This window comes from Odocoileus virginianus, chromosome 33 (genome assembly GCF_023699985.2).
Source record: "Odocoileus virginianus isolate 20LAN1187 ecotype Illinois chromosome 33, Ovbor_1.2, whole genome shotgun sequence".
In the NCBI taxonomy this organism is placed as follows: Eukaryota; Metazoa; Chordata; class Mammalia; order Artiodactyla; family Cervidae; genus Odocoileus; species Odocoileus virginianus.
Window position 1 is genome coordinate 33,265,591 of NC_069706.1, and position 15,336 is coordinate 33,280,926.

At 43.9% G+C, this 15,336-nt stretch overlaps 1 protein-coding gene across 3 annotated transcripts in view; it reads right to left on the reverse strand.

Moving 5' to 3' along the window:
* The window catches only part of PRKRIP1 (PRKR interacting protein 1), a 35,627-nt gene that overhangs the window by 17,340 nt on the left and 2,951 nt on the right, over nt 1–15,336 (reverse strand). For 2 of the 3 annotated variants that reach the window (XM_070460271.1, XM_020885326.2), the window contains exons 4-5: nt 11,038–11,123; nt 10,235–10,302 (exon numbers count right to left, since the gene is read on the reverse strand). In XM_070460271.1, coding sequence (XP_070316372.1) covers nt 10,235–10,302; nt 11,038–11,123 — 154 coding nt within the window. Of the gene's footprint in view, nt 1–206; nt 5,567–10,234; nt 10,303–11,037; nt 11,124–15,336 lie in introns of those variants that run through there. The other variant, XM_070460270.1, reaches the window with a different exon arrangement.

Consider the following 15,336-nt stretch of genomic DNA (forward strand, 5'->3'; position numbering starts at 1 on the left):
GCTGCCGTGAGGGCCCCGCGCGTCGCAGCTAAGACCCAATGCCGTCAAATAAACAAACATGTAAAAGGAGAAAATGGACAGAATGAGAGATCTATTAGGATAGTGATACTTGACCTTTTTCCATTACTCTCACACTACTGTTTACAGACGATTTTAAAATCTAGGTATCTAAGATTTTATTCACAAGACTGTAAGAATACTAGGTAAAATGAAGCTGATGTTAACTTTATTAAAAACAAAACAAAAAAACAAAAACCCAAGACAATAGATGAATGAACAGACTGGGGGAAAAAAAAATCCTTCTTGCACTATGGAATTATAAGAACATGGGAAAATATTTGTGATACAATGTTATATGATAAAAGGACAACTGTAAATATAATTATATAAATAGGTTTACATGATAAATATTAAACTTTAAATAAACATCATGAGAATGTTAAAGTGATTTTTTAAAGTAAGAATTACGGATAATTTTTTGACTTTCTTTCCTGTGTATTCTAAACATTTCTAAAATGATCCTATCTTACCTTTACTTTCAACAGACACAAAGGATACACATGGTTTCCCAATACAGAGAGCACGGGTAAGAACTGTGGCACTCAAACAAACAGTTTGATCCAAAACATAAACTGCGTGTCTTCCCAACACCCGATACCAGCTGAAATAGGAATCGTATTAACTGGGGACACTTTTGTCCCTCTCCGCCATGAGGAAAACACTTGGCAAAGGTCTGGAGACATTTCTTTTTGTCAGTGATGGAGGGGAGGGTGGGTGCTGCTGGCATCTAGGGGGTAGAAGCCAGGATGCTCTTAAATATCCTACAGAGAACAGGATACCGTCCCTCACAACAAAGAGCCATCTGGCCCAGAGTGTCCACACTGCTGAGGCTGATAAACTGCTCCTCCCACCCCAGTTTTCAAATACTCACGACATGTTTGGTGCACATCCATCCCTCATAAGGTTAAAGAAATAGAAAAAAATTTTCTCCTTTTGCAGACAAGCCTGTTAACTTTCATTCACAATGCACAGTAGCAGTGTCTTCATCACGTTGATCATCACCCCCAGGACTGGCTGGCCCTGTCGACCGCCTTCATCTAACTCCCCTCCCTCCTGACCCCTGCAGCCACAAATCGGACCTCCTTTTCTAGCAGTGTTTCTGAAGTGTCAGTATTATATTAGCTCCTGGTATACAACATAGTGATGCACTATTTCTGTATGTTTCAAAATGATCACCACCCTAAGTCCAGTTGTCATCTGACACCAAAGATATTAACATTACTGATGATATTACCGACACTACACATTTCACAGCTGGGACTCATTTATTTTCTAAGTGAAAGTCTGTACCACTTTATCTCCCTCACCTGCTTCTCCCCCCACCCAGCCTTGGAGAAACTGCCCTTGATGTTCTTGGTAATGCATCACCTTACGGTCTCCCTGGTAGGTGAACCAGCGTCATGACTAACACTGGCGTCAGAATATACTGTTTAGGGATTCAAGGCTTTAATAATCCAGACTGGCTTAACGCCACCCTGGGCTATCATTCTGACAAGTCTCACTTCACTGAACTGCTGGACCAGCACGGACAACAAGCTGGGATATTTCCTCTCCAGCAAGAGAATGGAACTCCTAGCCAGCTGCCCCTCACCCCGGATAGAAGAGCCAAAAAGCTCAGGTGCTTTAGATCCAGGTCCATCAAGAACCCAGTGGTGCACTGAAGCCACCTTGTGGCAGAACTGAGTATCACCACATTAAATTTATTTTAGAAATAGAAATCCTAGAAATCTAGAAATCCTTTCCCTTTCACAAAATGAAAAATAAGGAAGGAACTGAGAGGTGTAGGAAAGGCACACAAACCCCCTGTAGGAAGTTATCCCCATAACACTCTCCTGCTCATTTGGTGAGAAGCATATACAACCATGCATTATTACTAATCATTTAAAAAATATGTACAGGTGCTAACTGCACAAGACAAGTGGGGCTCATGATTTTCAAGCCTGACTGTGGCCCACAGCTCACCTAGAAACCGAAAAGAAAGTTTCACTAAACAGTTACTCCAGGATGTGAGGCATTCTGATGTGTTCTAGTCTGTTTTATGCATGTTTGAAAAAAAAACAACCACCTGTAACTTCTAAGCTAACTTCATGACCCAGTAAGTAAAGGATCGCAACCCTCAGCTTGGAGAAACACTGCACTGCTACAATGCAACGTGGATGAAAACATTTCATCCTTTTGACAGAACTGAAGCTCAGGACCGGGGGAGACCCAGGGCGAGGGCACAGGGCCGTTTTAAACAGGGCAGACACCCTGGGTGAAATCTATCATCTCTGAGACTCTTCACAGCCTCAGGCAAATGAAAGAAAAGGGACTGGAAACTGTGTGGTAACAGGAATCTAAGGTGAGAAAAGGGGGGTTTAAGAAATCTCAGCTCTGGGATACTGCCACCTCTCTCCAATTCTAGAACTGATTACTAAAAAGTTACTCTGACCCCACAGACCCATCACAGGTTCAATAAATACAAACTCAGAGCAAAGTAACCTCAGGTTCTTGTTCTGAAAGGGTTCTTGCATTTACAGGGGATGGAACTCCTCTGCCCCACCAACCCCCAAAGATGGTGTATATTCATTATAGCAAGGCATGTGGCAAAGATACCAAGTTGCAGAATTTTAGATCTAGGAAGAGCTTATCATTTTACAAGCTAAAATTAAGGGAGAAAAAAATATCTGCTCCAAGAGATGCTTGAGGTCAAGGTGAGCCAGAGAGCGCGCTGAGCCAAGACCCTACAGACAGCATGCTCATTCTATGGCCTCGAGTGACCTCTCAGTTTCCTATGATTCCTCTGTGGGTCTGATTAAAGAAGAGGGAGTCTGGCTGATTCTTGGCTGGAGAATACCACCACCCAGGGTTCCAGTGAACAGGTCCATGCCAGGCTAGATGGAGCTCCCTGGCCCAGTCTGGCTGGCTCAGCATTTTTACCAATGACGGAAAGGAGGTATGTTTATCAAACCTGCCCATCACAACACCAGAAAGACATGGTAACATGCTGAATTCCAGAATCAGAATTCAAAAGGTCTGTGGAGACCTGGACCAACAGAACCAGTAACACCAAGCTGAAATGTGCAAGAGCTAAATGTCAAGTCCTGTAACTGGATTCAAAAAACCAAATAGGGTTTCCCTGGTGGTCTAGTGGTTAAGAGTCCGCCTTCCCATGCAGGGTACACTGGTCAGATCCCTGGTCCAGGAATGCTGGAGAGCAACTAAGCTCATGCTCCCCGACTACCGAGCCTGCACACCACCAGGGAAGCCGCCGCAGGAAGCCTGTGCACTGCAGTTGGGGAGCTGTCCCCACTAGCCGCAGCGCGAGGAAGCTCACGTACAGCAACGAAGACCCAGTACAACCAAAGAGAAAAAAAACCACACCCCCCAAAACAAATGGAGGGTGGGTTCCAGGTAATACAGAGCAAGCACATTCGACTGTTTCTCCACTGAACACTGCTTATAGCACCAGGACAGAATGCATGGACTCCGAAAGATAAGCAGAATGGGAGAAAAGACCAGAATACAAAGTACCACTGGAACAATATTGCATTTCCTGTGGTTTTTTTTTTCCTTTTTTCTCTCCAGTATCCCAGCCTGGATTTGGGGCGATCCAATACACAGAAGTGGAGACTGGCATAGACACAGCTCTGAAAGAAGCCTTCAGAGTTCTGGTTCAAGGAGTAAGACAGTGGGTTCCCAATGTTCAGAAGGAGGGGAAACTCTTTTGTCTTTTCCCTCTGCCAGTGTCAGGATGGCCACAGTGACTGTGCTGGCAATGGGGGCTTGCTGCACAAAAACCTAGAAGGAGGGGAACCTTTCTCTCTGATCAGAGGAGCTGTGGTCCTAAGATGGCCAGGCAAACTGTTACTTTTCTCTTTATCCTCCCACCACTCAGCCCTGGATGCAGGGCAACTGTACGGAGCATGTGGCAGAGTAGGTAACTAGAGCCCCGACTTTCTGGCCAGAGATCTGAAAAGGGGAGCTCCAGGAAACCAGGAACTACCGGGGAGGTCATGGAGAGATTAGAAGAGACTTCATAAAGTCTTTATGAACTCCTGGGGTCACCCTGACGGCACATGCATGGATCTGGCCCTAATCATCATGCCGAGCACTTTGAGAACCGAACTCAACTAAACCCTGACTGGCCACTGGGTGGCACCCGCAGGACACATCTGGAGAGCACAGCAAAAGCTTTAAAAACCCTGGTTTCTGGAACCACAGTCTACAGAAGGCTGATGAGAACCTGGGTTCTGAACACAACCAGGATGACTGTCTGCTAAAAACAAACATCAGAGGGAGGTGGGAGGGGGGATCGGGATGGGGAATACATGTAACTCCATGGCTGATTCATGTCAGTGTATGACAAAACCCACTGAAATGTTGTGAAGTAATTAGCCTCCAACTAATAAAAATAAATGAAAAAAAAAAAGAAAATACTAAAAAAAATAAAAAATAAAAAAAAATAAAACAAACATCAGCAAGATCAGAGTCTCATAACATTCAAAATGTCCAGGATCCATAGAAAATTACTCAGTACGTGGAAAATCAGGAAAATCTCAACTTGCACGAGGAAAGACAATCAACAAATGCTAATGTCAAGATAACCCAGATGTTGGAACTACGAACACTTCAAAGTAGCTATTGAAATATTTTTCCAGGAAGTAAGAGTGAAGAATTTTGAAACAAATGGAAAGATAGAAAATTGCAGCAAAGAAAGAGAAAGTATAAAGAATAGAATGGAAACAAAAACTTTTCTGAAAAACGTTAATTCACCGGATTGACTCAATAGTGGATTGGAAATGACACAGGGAAGAGACAGCTCAAGGTCAGATCAACAGGAATTATCCAATATGAACAAAGCAAAAAAAAAAAAAAAAAAGTTGGAAAAAAATCCCAAATTTGACAAAGACATGTGCTTACCAATGATTCATGTAGCTCAGTGAACTCCAAATGCAACTCCAGGATAAACCCAAGGAAATCCACATGCAAACACATCGTAATCAAGTTCCTAACACCTAAAGATCTTGAAAGCAGCCAGGGAAAAACAATGATAGGAAAACAATCTCAATAACTTTTTTTTTTTAAATTAGAAATGGAGGCCAGAGGAAATGAAGCAGCATTTCAAAAGTACTGAAATAAACCACTGCCAACCCAATATTCTTATCCAGTGAGAATGTCCCCATAGGAACAAGGATGAAATAAAGATAGACACATATGAAGAACAGCTAAGATAACTCATAGCCAGCGTACCTATTCTCACTGAATGACTTACAGGGAGATCTTCTGACAGACGGGAAAGAAGACAGAAAAAAGACTGACAGAAAGAAGTCTGGAACATGAGGAACTAAGGAAAAGCAACAGAAATGGTAACTATCTGGTCACTATTCAAGACTATTCTCCTCTTGAGTATTTCTCCTCTGAAATATATTGGATGACTGAAAATAAAAGATAGTAATAAAAATAGCTCTGCTTCATAAAAACAGAACTACCACACGATCCAGCAATTTCACCTCTGGGTATTTATCTGAAAAAAAAAAAAAAAAATGAAAACACTAGTTCAAAATGATACATGCATCCCAAGGTTCAATGTAGCATTATTTACAAAGCTAAGATATGGAAGCAACCTAGATGTCCACTGACAGATGAATCAATAAAGAAAATGTGTACATGAGTGTGCGTATATGCACACACACACACAAGCAACCTAGGTGTCCACTGACAGATGAATGAATAAAAAAAGGTGCACGCATGCTCGTGTGCACACACACAAGCAACCTAAGTGTCCACTGACAGATGAATAAAGATGTGTGCGTGTGCACACACATGCACACGAATATTACTCAGCCATAAAAAAGCAATGAAATCTTGCCATATGCAAGAACATGGAAGAACCTAGAGGGTATTATTCTAAGTGAAATAAGTCAGATGGAGAAAGACAAATACTGCATGTTTTCACTTATATGTGGGATCTAAAAATTTGCTTAAACCAGAAACAGACTCCACTGATACAGAGAAAAAAACTAGTGGATGACAGAGGGGAGGAGGATGGAGGAAAAGGCAAAACAGGTGAAGGGATACAAAGAGGTACAAACGACCAGTTACATAATAAATAAGTCACAGGGATGTAATGCATGGCATAGGAAATATAACCAAAGATATTATAATAACTGTATGGTGCATAATCTATGATAATATCAAGTCACTATGTTGTACACCTGAAACTGAAATAATATGGTAAGTCAACTATATGTCAAAAAAAAAAGTAATGTTATCTGAAGGGGTTTTCAGTGTATGGAGATATAATACCTAAGACAACTGTAACATAAGGATTAAAGAAATCTATATGATGAAAAATATCTACATTCTACTTAAAGTGGTGAAATGCTGATTCTAAGCAGATTGTGAAAGCAGAATGAATAGGGTAAGCTCTAGAGGAAATACTAAAAGGCTGCAAAAAGGGAAATAGTTAAAAACATAATAGATAGAATAAATAAATCCAAAAGACTATGGGAAAGGAGAAACAGAAACAAACAAACAAAAGAAGAGAATTAAGACAAAGTGGCAGCCCTAAAATCCAAACATTATCAAAAAATACAGACTGTCAGAATGGATCAAAAACATGACCCACATATCTGATATCTACAGGAAACATATTTCAAATACAGGTAGGTTAAAATTTAAAGAGATGGTAGCACTTTCAGAAGGGACCTCTTAAAATCTGCTCCTCCATAAAAGTAGCAATATTGTTGAGAACCCTGACAACAGTCATCAGAATCAACTTTTTCAGAACTCTAGAAATGTTCCCTGGATGGCTTGACAAAAAGTGCTTGAATTTTGGTAAGAACAGCAAGCTTTGTGGTTGTTTTAACTTGTCCTGTTTCCTACTCCTCCTCCCCAGATCCAAAGAAGCCGCTCAATCAACAGCCTCCTAATTGCAGTAGCTGTGAAAAGCCAGGAGGAGCCCCTGGTGGGAGTTCCTCCGAAGTCCCATACTCAGAGCACTGTCCCTATTTGACCTGCCTGGCAGCTCCCTGGAAACTTCCACTCCCAAGGCTTGTCTTTATTCAACCTGACTCAGTGAGAACAGACTTTCCCCAAGGTATCTGTCAGAAACCATCAGTGGCAACTGTTTAACATCATAGCTGCCTGAGGCAGTGGTAACAGTTGAAACAAACAAGAAACTGACCGAAAGTATAAGAGGACAAGCTGGTAATCTAGAAGGCTATATGCATGTGCACCGCTGTGCACAGTCTAAGACAGACAAGCCATGGCCCTACTCTCACCTCTGGCTAAGCTTGAGGCTCCGTGCACGGAGGTGACGGCTAAGGCAAAGCTGTTAACTGCCTGCCAGAATGCTGAAGACATGCTCCACCACACACAGAAAAGGCCCTTGGCAAGTATCAGGAGACTTACTGGTTCAAAGCATTTCAGGAAATCTCTAATCTTCAGCTGACCACTAAGCTAACCAAGCAAAGACTTCAGCTGCCACACACAACAAAGAATATAAGCTTCAGAGAGTTAGCTCAGGGAACTCACTGAACACATAAATAGCAGTAAACACAACAAGCAGCAAAAACAAGCCCCAGGGAAGGAAGGTCAGATTACCAGAGCCAAGGAGATTCTATTTCTCAATATATTGGGATCCAAGCCATAGTACCTTCTTCAACAAAACATGAGACTGGCACCTGTGCCCAACCCTCCTGGCCCTGGAGCAAGTACACCCACATTCCTGTGTGTAAGGGCTGGGGGAAGGACAGGGGACATGATGAGGCGGCTTACTTGAGGGAAGAGGTCCGAGCCATCACGTTTTGGCACTCTAAAATAATTTCTTCTCAGAAATGGTGGGCAACAGCCTAAAATCATGTCCTATATAGTGTCACATGGTGGTGATTTAGTTACCAACTTGTGTCTGACTCTGTGACCCCATGGACTATACCCCACCAGGCTACTCTGTCCATGGGATTTTTCAGGCAAGAATATTGGAGTGGGTTGCCATTTTCTTCTCCAGGGGATTTTCCCCACCCAGGGATTGAACCTGGGTGTCCTGCATTGCAGGCAGAGTCTTCATGAACTGAGCCACCAGGGAAGCCCATTACAGTACATTTACAACTCATAAGAAAACAGGTCATAGAAGGGGCTGATGATGTTTCAGTATGCCAACACAGGTCTGATTTTATCTTAAGAACAAAAATCACAACTGTCCAATCAGGAAACATGTCTAGTCAATTATGGTATAGCCACCAATTCAGTAATGTGGTGATCAGTTGTCATTTTCTGGGTCTCTTAGCCTCCTTGATCCTTCCCATCTGGGACCTCTCTCTGATTCTCAGCCCAGGGGCTCCCAAAGGAGTGACTGGCATCACTGGCCTTGTGATGGGTTCAGAAGCAGGCAGGGCTATGGAATGCTGACATATTCAGTTCAGTCGCTCAGTCATGTCCGACTCTTTGCGACCCCATGAATTACAGCACGCCAGGCCTCCCTGTCCATCACCAACTCCCGGAGTTTACTCATGTCCATCGAGTCGGTGATGCCATCCAGCCATCTCATCCTCTGTCGTCCCCTTCTCCTCTTGCCCCCAACCCCTCCCAGCATCAGGGTCTTTTCCAATGAGTCAACTCTTCGCAGGAGGTGGCCAAAGTATTGGCGTTTCAGCTTCAGCATCAGTCCTTCCAAGGAACACCCAGGACTGATCTCCTTTAGGATGGACTGGTTGGATCTCCTTGCAGTCCAAGGGACTCTCAAGAGTCTTCTCCAACACCACAGTTCAAAAGCATCAATTCTTCGGCGCTCAGCTTTCTTCACAGTCCAACTCTCACATCCATAAATGACTACTGGAAAAACCAGAGCCTTGACTAGATGGACCTTTGTTGGCAAAGTAATGTCTCTGCTTTTTAATATGCTATCTAGGTTGGTCATAACTTTCCTTCCAAGGAGTAAGCATCTTTTAATTTCAAGGCTGCAATCACCATCTGCAGTGATTTTGGGGCCCCAAAAATAAAGCCTGATACTGTTTACACTGTTACCCCATCTATTTGCCATGAAGTGATGGGACCAGATGCCATGATCTTAGTTTTCTGAATGTTGAGCTTTAAGCCAACTTTTCCACTCCCCTCTTTCACATTCATCAAGAGGCTTTTTAGTTCCTCTTCACTTCCTGCCATAAGAGTGGTGTCATCTGCATATCTGAGGTTATTGATATTTCTCCCGGCAATCTTGATTCCAGCTTGTGCTTCTTCTAGCCCAATGTGCTGACACATTACTCGCCCCCTATTACTCCTTGTAACAAAACCTCAATTCTGTCTAGAGTAGCAATGTACCATCCATCCAGTGATGGTGATGATAGGTTACAGACAGTTAAGACAGTTCTGTTTTTTATTCATCTAGCCTGATGACATTAAGTGACCTGGTACTGACCAATGAGATGTAAAGTAATACCTGATGGGCACTTCTGGGGTATCGTATGCTCTCCAGTTAAAAAAACAAAACCAGACAAGTGCCACTTCTTTTCCCTCTTCTTTCTGCTTTAAACCTAAGTATGATGCCAGAACTGCAGCAGCCACCTCATGCCCCCAAGATCAAGGTCAAAAGAACTGCAGGGATGCTGAGCTTGATAGTACTGACCTGCTCAACCACACTACCACCAGATTTCTTGCTACATGAGAAAAAATAACTCTTTGCTTAACTACCACTAGTTGAGTTTTCTATTTCTTGTAGCCAAAAGTATTCTTAACTGACTTGCCAAATGACTCAATAAGAGCCAAAGAGACACAAAAACGCTTTTGCTGGAGACACTCCCTCAGTCTTTCCTACTGGACAAGAATGAGCCAGGGTGCAGCCTGGAGCAGTCGCAAGGACCTTGGAACCATCAGGAGGAAATGAGTCCCCCTGAGGACAGGGAGCCAGGGGAGAGAGAGAGACAGTAAATGCCAATAATAGCCATGCTCCTTTACAAGGCAGGCTTGAAAGGAGGTCTGTCCTGGACTAAACACGAGCCAGTATCTTTTCTTTTTTGCTTAAACCAGCTTGCCTTTCTGACACTTGAAAATTAAATGAGTCAAAACTAACAGAAACAAGCCCTCATTTCTTCAGAGGCCAGCCAACCAGCTCCAGACTCTAAACCTCATTCTTGACAGGTCAACCACTGTGATCAACACTGAGAAAGGTCAGAAAAGGAAAGTGGGCATCACTCACCTTCATTTTGCTTCTTCTGTTCAAGTTTCATCTTCTTTGCCAGTAATTTCTTCTCTTTTAACTTCTGGCTACAAATGTAAAGCAAATACATTAATTCTTTAACTACCCATTTTGTATCTTAGAAAATAAACATTTATAGAACCTTCAGCGATTTAGACACTACACAAATGCTACAATAAAACAAAAGAAGTACTTCCTCATGACTCTGCTACTCCAACATCATCAACATCATCAACCTGTGCCCTTCATGAATCAAGATCAAATTCTTTGGAGTCCTGAGGCGATTAAAGCAATCCAGAGATATTGATACCGGCGGTACTTTTTCATTCCAAGATAATCAGGAACAACTTTTAGAATCCTGCTCACCTCTCTAAAAGTTGAGGGAGCATTTATTAAAACACACACACACATGCAGCCTGTATGAGGTCACTTAGGGAGGTTACAGGCCCTCCTTTCAGGGAGAGGCTAACTGCAAAGTTTGCTCATAGCAACTTACTAAACCTTTCATTAAAACACAGACATAGAGGAGACACAGAAATCCATGCCATCACCGAAGTGCTGACCCCCAAGCCTTGGAAAATCTGTAGTAAGCTGGGGGTGGGGGGCAGTAAGTGAACGGATCTCTCCCCAGGAAGAAAAGTCATTTCTCTACTGGGGTGCTCCACTGTAGGTTTTAACACCCAAGACCTCAACAGGCCATACAGGTGAACTTTCGACCACAAGAAGGATCTGTTCACCAGCCATCTATTTTTACATTTCCTGCCCTAAGTCTCACTAGCTATGGGCTGCCACAAAGTTCTCACCGCTTTTTCCGACGCTTTGCAGTCTGCTCCTCTGCAGCAATTTTATTCCTTTCCAGTCTCTTCTGAAACTCTGCATCCAATTTTTGCTGCAAAAAACCACATCACTTAGACAAACACTGACGTGGCATGAAAACTCTACAAGTCACACCACCAGGGGTGCTATAGGCACGGCCAAATCTCTGGGGCCACTTTAAGAAGCTGCCCAGTGGGGCAGGAAATCAGCATACAGGACTCTAATGCTGAAGTGAATCAATTCATTAAGATACCATTCTGCTGCTAAGTCACTTTAGTTGTGTCCAACTCTGTGCGACCCCACAGACGGCAGCCCATCGGGCTCCCCCGTCCCTGGGATTCTCCAGGCAAGAACACTGGAGTGGGTTGCCATTTCCTTCTCCAATGCATGAAAGTGAAAGTGAAGTCACTCATTCGTGTCCGACTCTTAGGGACCCCGTGGACCGCAGCCCACCAGGCAAGAGTACTGGAGTGGGGTGCCACTGCCTTCTCCGAAGATACCATTCATGCCCAAGTAAACCGAAGAGACAGAGAGTAGGAGAGAACACACTGTGTATCTTGAAGGCAGCCGCAGCAGTGCTGACTCTCTTTCTCTAGAGCCTTGGAAAATGTGACGTTGTGGTTTAAAATAAATATCTTGTCTACTTTTTAGACACATACCTCCTAAAACTCTTATAAATTTCCTATTTAAGAGCCACAGGGGGATCTTTCAATATTTAATTTTGTTGCCAGTTTCTTCCCTAACTCCAGATACAAAGCTCCAGAAACAAAGATGAAATGGGTATCTTTTGTTCTTTATAACCAGCCCCTTTCAACTATAGGAGTGTATGAGTGACTCTAGGAAAGCCCCTAAGAACAGGGCTGGTTGCCAAGGGAACTTTGTGTCCCACCTCCTTGACCTTCAGGGAGCAGAGAGGGGCTGAAGCTTGAACTAACCACCAACGGCCAAATGATTTACCCATGTCCACAGAGTGAAGCCTCCAATCCCAAAGGGTGTGTGTGGATAGTTTCTGGTCTGGTGAACGAATGGAGGTACAGGGCTTCCGTTCCTTCTCCCTGCACCTTCTTCCATCCGGCTCTCCCTGAGCTCCAGTCTTTCAGAATACACCAGAAACTAGTAAGCGAGACGCCTTCCTGAGTTCTGTCAGCCTCTCTAAGCAAGTGAATGGAGCCCCGAGGAGGGGGGTCACAGAAGCCTCTGATTCACAGCCAGTGGGTCAGAAGCACACTGACAATGGCAGCGTATAGTAGGCCCTTGAAGCTGGGGGCGGGGGGGGGGGCGGGGGAGACAGTCTTGTGGGGCTGAGTCCTTAGCATTTGAGATCTGAAGCTATCTCCACACAGGTAGTGTGTGAATTGAGTTAAGTTGTAGGACACTCTCCTGGTGCCACAGAACTGCTTGGTGTGGGGAAAATTCCCATAGATTCGGTGACTGTGTCAGAAAAGTACTGAGTACTCAGAGTAAGGAGACACAGAAGGGTGTGCTTTTTCTTCAGAGACAGTGACCAGAGTTCAGCAGGCAGAGTGGCCAGAGGGCTGGGACCACGGAACTTTCAAGTCCTGACTAGCTAGTTACTAACGGACAGATTCTAAGGCAGCATAACATGTACTGCCATTACCTAAACATACATACATGTGGTACATATGAATGTGTCAATACATATATACATACATATATCCACCCCTTGTATTATTTCTTCCTAGCAGCTATACCTGTTTCTAAGCCTCAGTTTCCACATCTATAAAATGGGGGAATAGTAATTCTTCCCTTTCCAAGCCTTTAGGAAGAACTATGAACTGCAATAACCTACAGGAAAAACTATAAAGACATCTTCAGATAAAACAGTGTCACCTCTACCTCTGGCAGTTATAGCCATAAAGGTCGGGCGGGGGGGGGGGGGGGGTTGCAAAAAGGAAGCCAGCAGAGAAAGAAGTGGCTTCATCACCTCTGCTGGTCTGCACTGCCAGGGCTGGGTGGTTCTGCTAAGACTGACGCAGAAACTCTCTTTGAGAGCAGAATTCTGAAATAAAAAAGAAGTGCCTCCTTCAAAGAAAGGGATCAGCATCTTTTTTTTGGTCCGTGCTGTGCAGCTTGTGTGATCTTAGTTCCCCAACCAGGATTGAACCCGTACCCTTGGCAGTGAAAGCTCAAGTCTTAACCACTGAGCTGCCAGGGAATTCCAGGACTTAACGTCAATTAGAGTTCAACTAGAAAGCAACGCCTTCAAGCTAAAAGTGCTTGGTCTGTTGAGAAGCTGAGCTGTGAATGTCTGAAGCAGCTGCACTTTCCAAGGGACCAAGACAGAGCCCCGCTGGCTGCTGGCTCTGGTGAGGGCTCCAGCAGGAGTCAGATGTGCTCTGTCCATGGTGGGGACACTCTTATCAGTCACTGTGGAAGGTTAAGGATTCTCTTGCATCTCTTTCCTTCTAATCTCAGAGCCTGTCCTTCACCATGTGAAAATAAAATGTTTGCAACTATGTGGATTCAAGGTTTGTGAAATACCTTTCTGTATTTTCTCTGGGTTGTCCATCAATACCCACAAATGTCAACTAACTGAGCAATGGACACAGCCGTGCTCTCTGTCCCACTTTAAACATGCTCGGTGTCAAGATACCAAGAGGGGGCAAGGACACACAGAGGGACTGTACAAAAAAGACCTTCAGGACCCAGATAACCATGACGGTGAGACCACTCACCTAGAGCCAGACATCCTGGACTGCAAACTCAAGTGGGCCTTAGGAAGCATCACTATAACAAAGCTAGTGGAGGTGATGGAACTCCGGTTGAGCTATTTCAAATCCTAAAAAATGATGCTGTGAAAGTGTTGCACTCAATATGCCAGCAAATTTGGAAAACTCAGCAGTGGTCACAGGACTGGAAAAGGTCAGTTTTCATTCCAATCCCAAAGAATGCTCAAACTACCGCACAATTGCACTCATCTCACATGCTAGTAATGCTCAAAATCCTCCAAGCCAGGCTTCAGCAATACATGAACCGTGAACTTCCAGATGTTCAGGCTGGATTTAGAAAAGGCAAAGGAACCAGAGATCAAATTGCCAACATCTGCTGGATCATCGAAAAAGCAAGAGTTCCAGAAAAACATCTATTTCTGCTTTATTGACTATGCCAAAGCCTCTGACTGTGTGGATCACAATAAACTGTGGAAAATTCTGAACGAGATCGGAATACCAGATCACCTGACCTGCCTCCTGAGAAATTTGTATGCAGGTCAGGAAACAACACTTAGAACTGGACATGGAACAACAGACTGGTTCCAAATAGGAAAGGAGTACCCTGCTTATTTAACTTATATGCTGAGTACATCATGAGAAACGCTGGACTGGAAGAAGCACGAGCTGGAATCAAGACTGCCGGGAGAAATATCAATAACCTCAGATATGCAGATGACACCACCCTTATGGCAGAAAGTGAAGAACTATAAGAGCCTCTTGATGAAAGTGAAAGAGAGTGAAAAAGTTGGCTTAAAGCTCAACATTCAGAAAACTAAGATTATGGCATCTGGTCCCATCACTTCATGGCAAATAGATGGGGAAACAGTGGTTGACTGTTTTTCCTTGGGCTCCAAAATCACTACAGATGATGACTGCAGCCATAAAATTGGAAGACGCTTGCTCCTTGGAAGGAAAGTTATGACCAACCTAGACAGCATATTAAAAAACAGAGACATTACTTTGCCAACAAAGGTCTGTCTAGTCAAAGCTATGGCTTTTCCAGCAGTCACATTTGGATATGAGAGGTGGACTGTAAAGAAAGCTGAGCGCTGAAGAATTGATGCTTTTGATCTGTGATGTTGGAGAAGACTCTTGAGAGTCCTTTGGACTGCAAGGAGATCCAAGCAGTCTATCCTAAAGGAAATCAGTCCTGAATATTCATTGAAAGGACTGATGCTGAAACTCCAACACTTTGGCCACCTGATGCGAAGAACTGACTCACTAGAAAAGACCCTGATGCTGGGAAAGATTGAAGGCGGGAGGAGAAGGGGCTGACAGAGGATGAAATGGTTGGATGGCATCACTGACTCGATGGACATGAGTTTGAGAAAGCTCCAGGAGTTGATGATGGACATGGAAGCCTGGTGTGCTGCAGTCCATGGGGTCACAAAGAGTCAGACATGACTGAGCGACTGAAATGAACTGAACTGAACTAAGTGTCTATACACAGAGTTTTGCTATTCCTGACAGTGCAAAGCCATCAGTGACCTGGCACAGCTGTGACAAGTCACCTGAAGCTAATTACTGGAGATGAGAAGACGCTGGAGAACCACC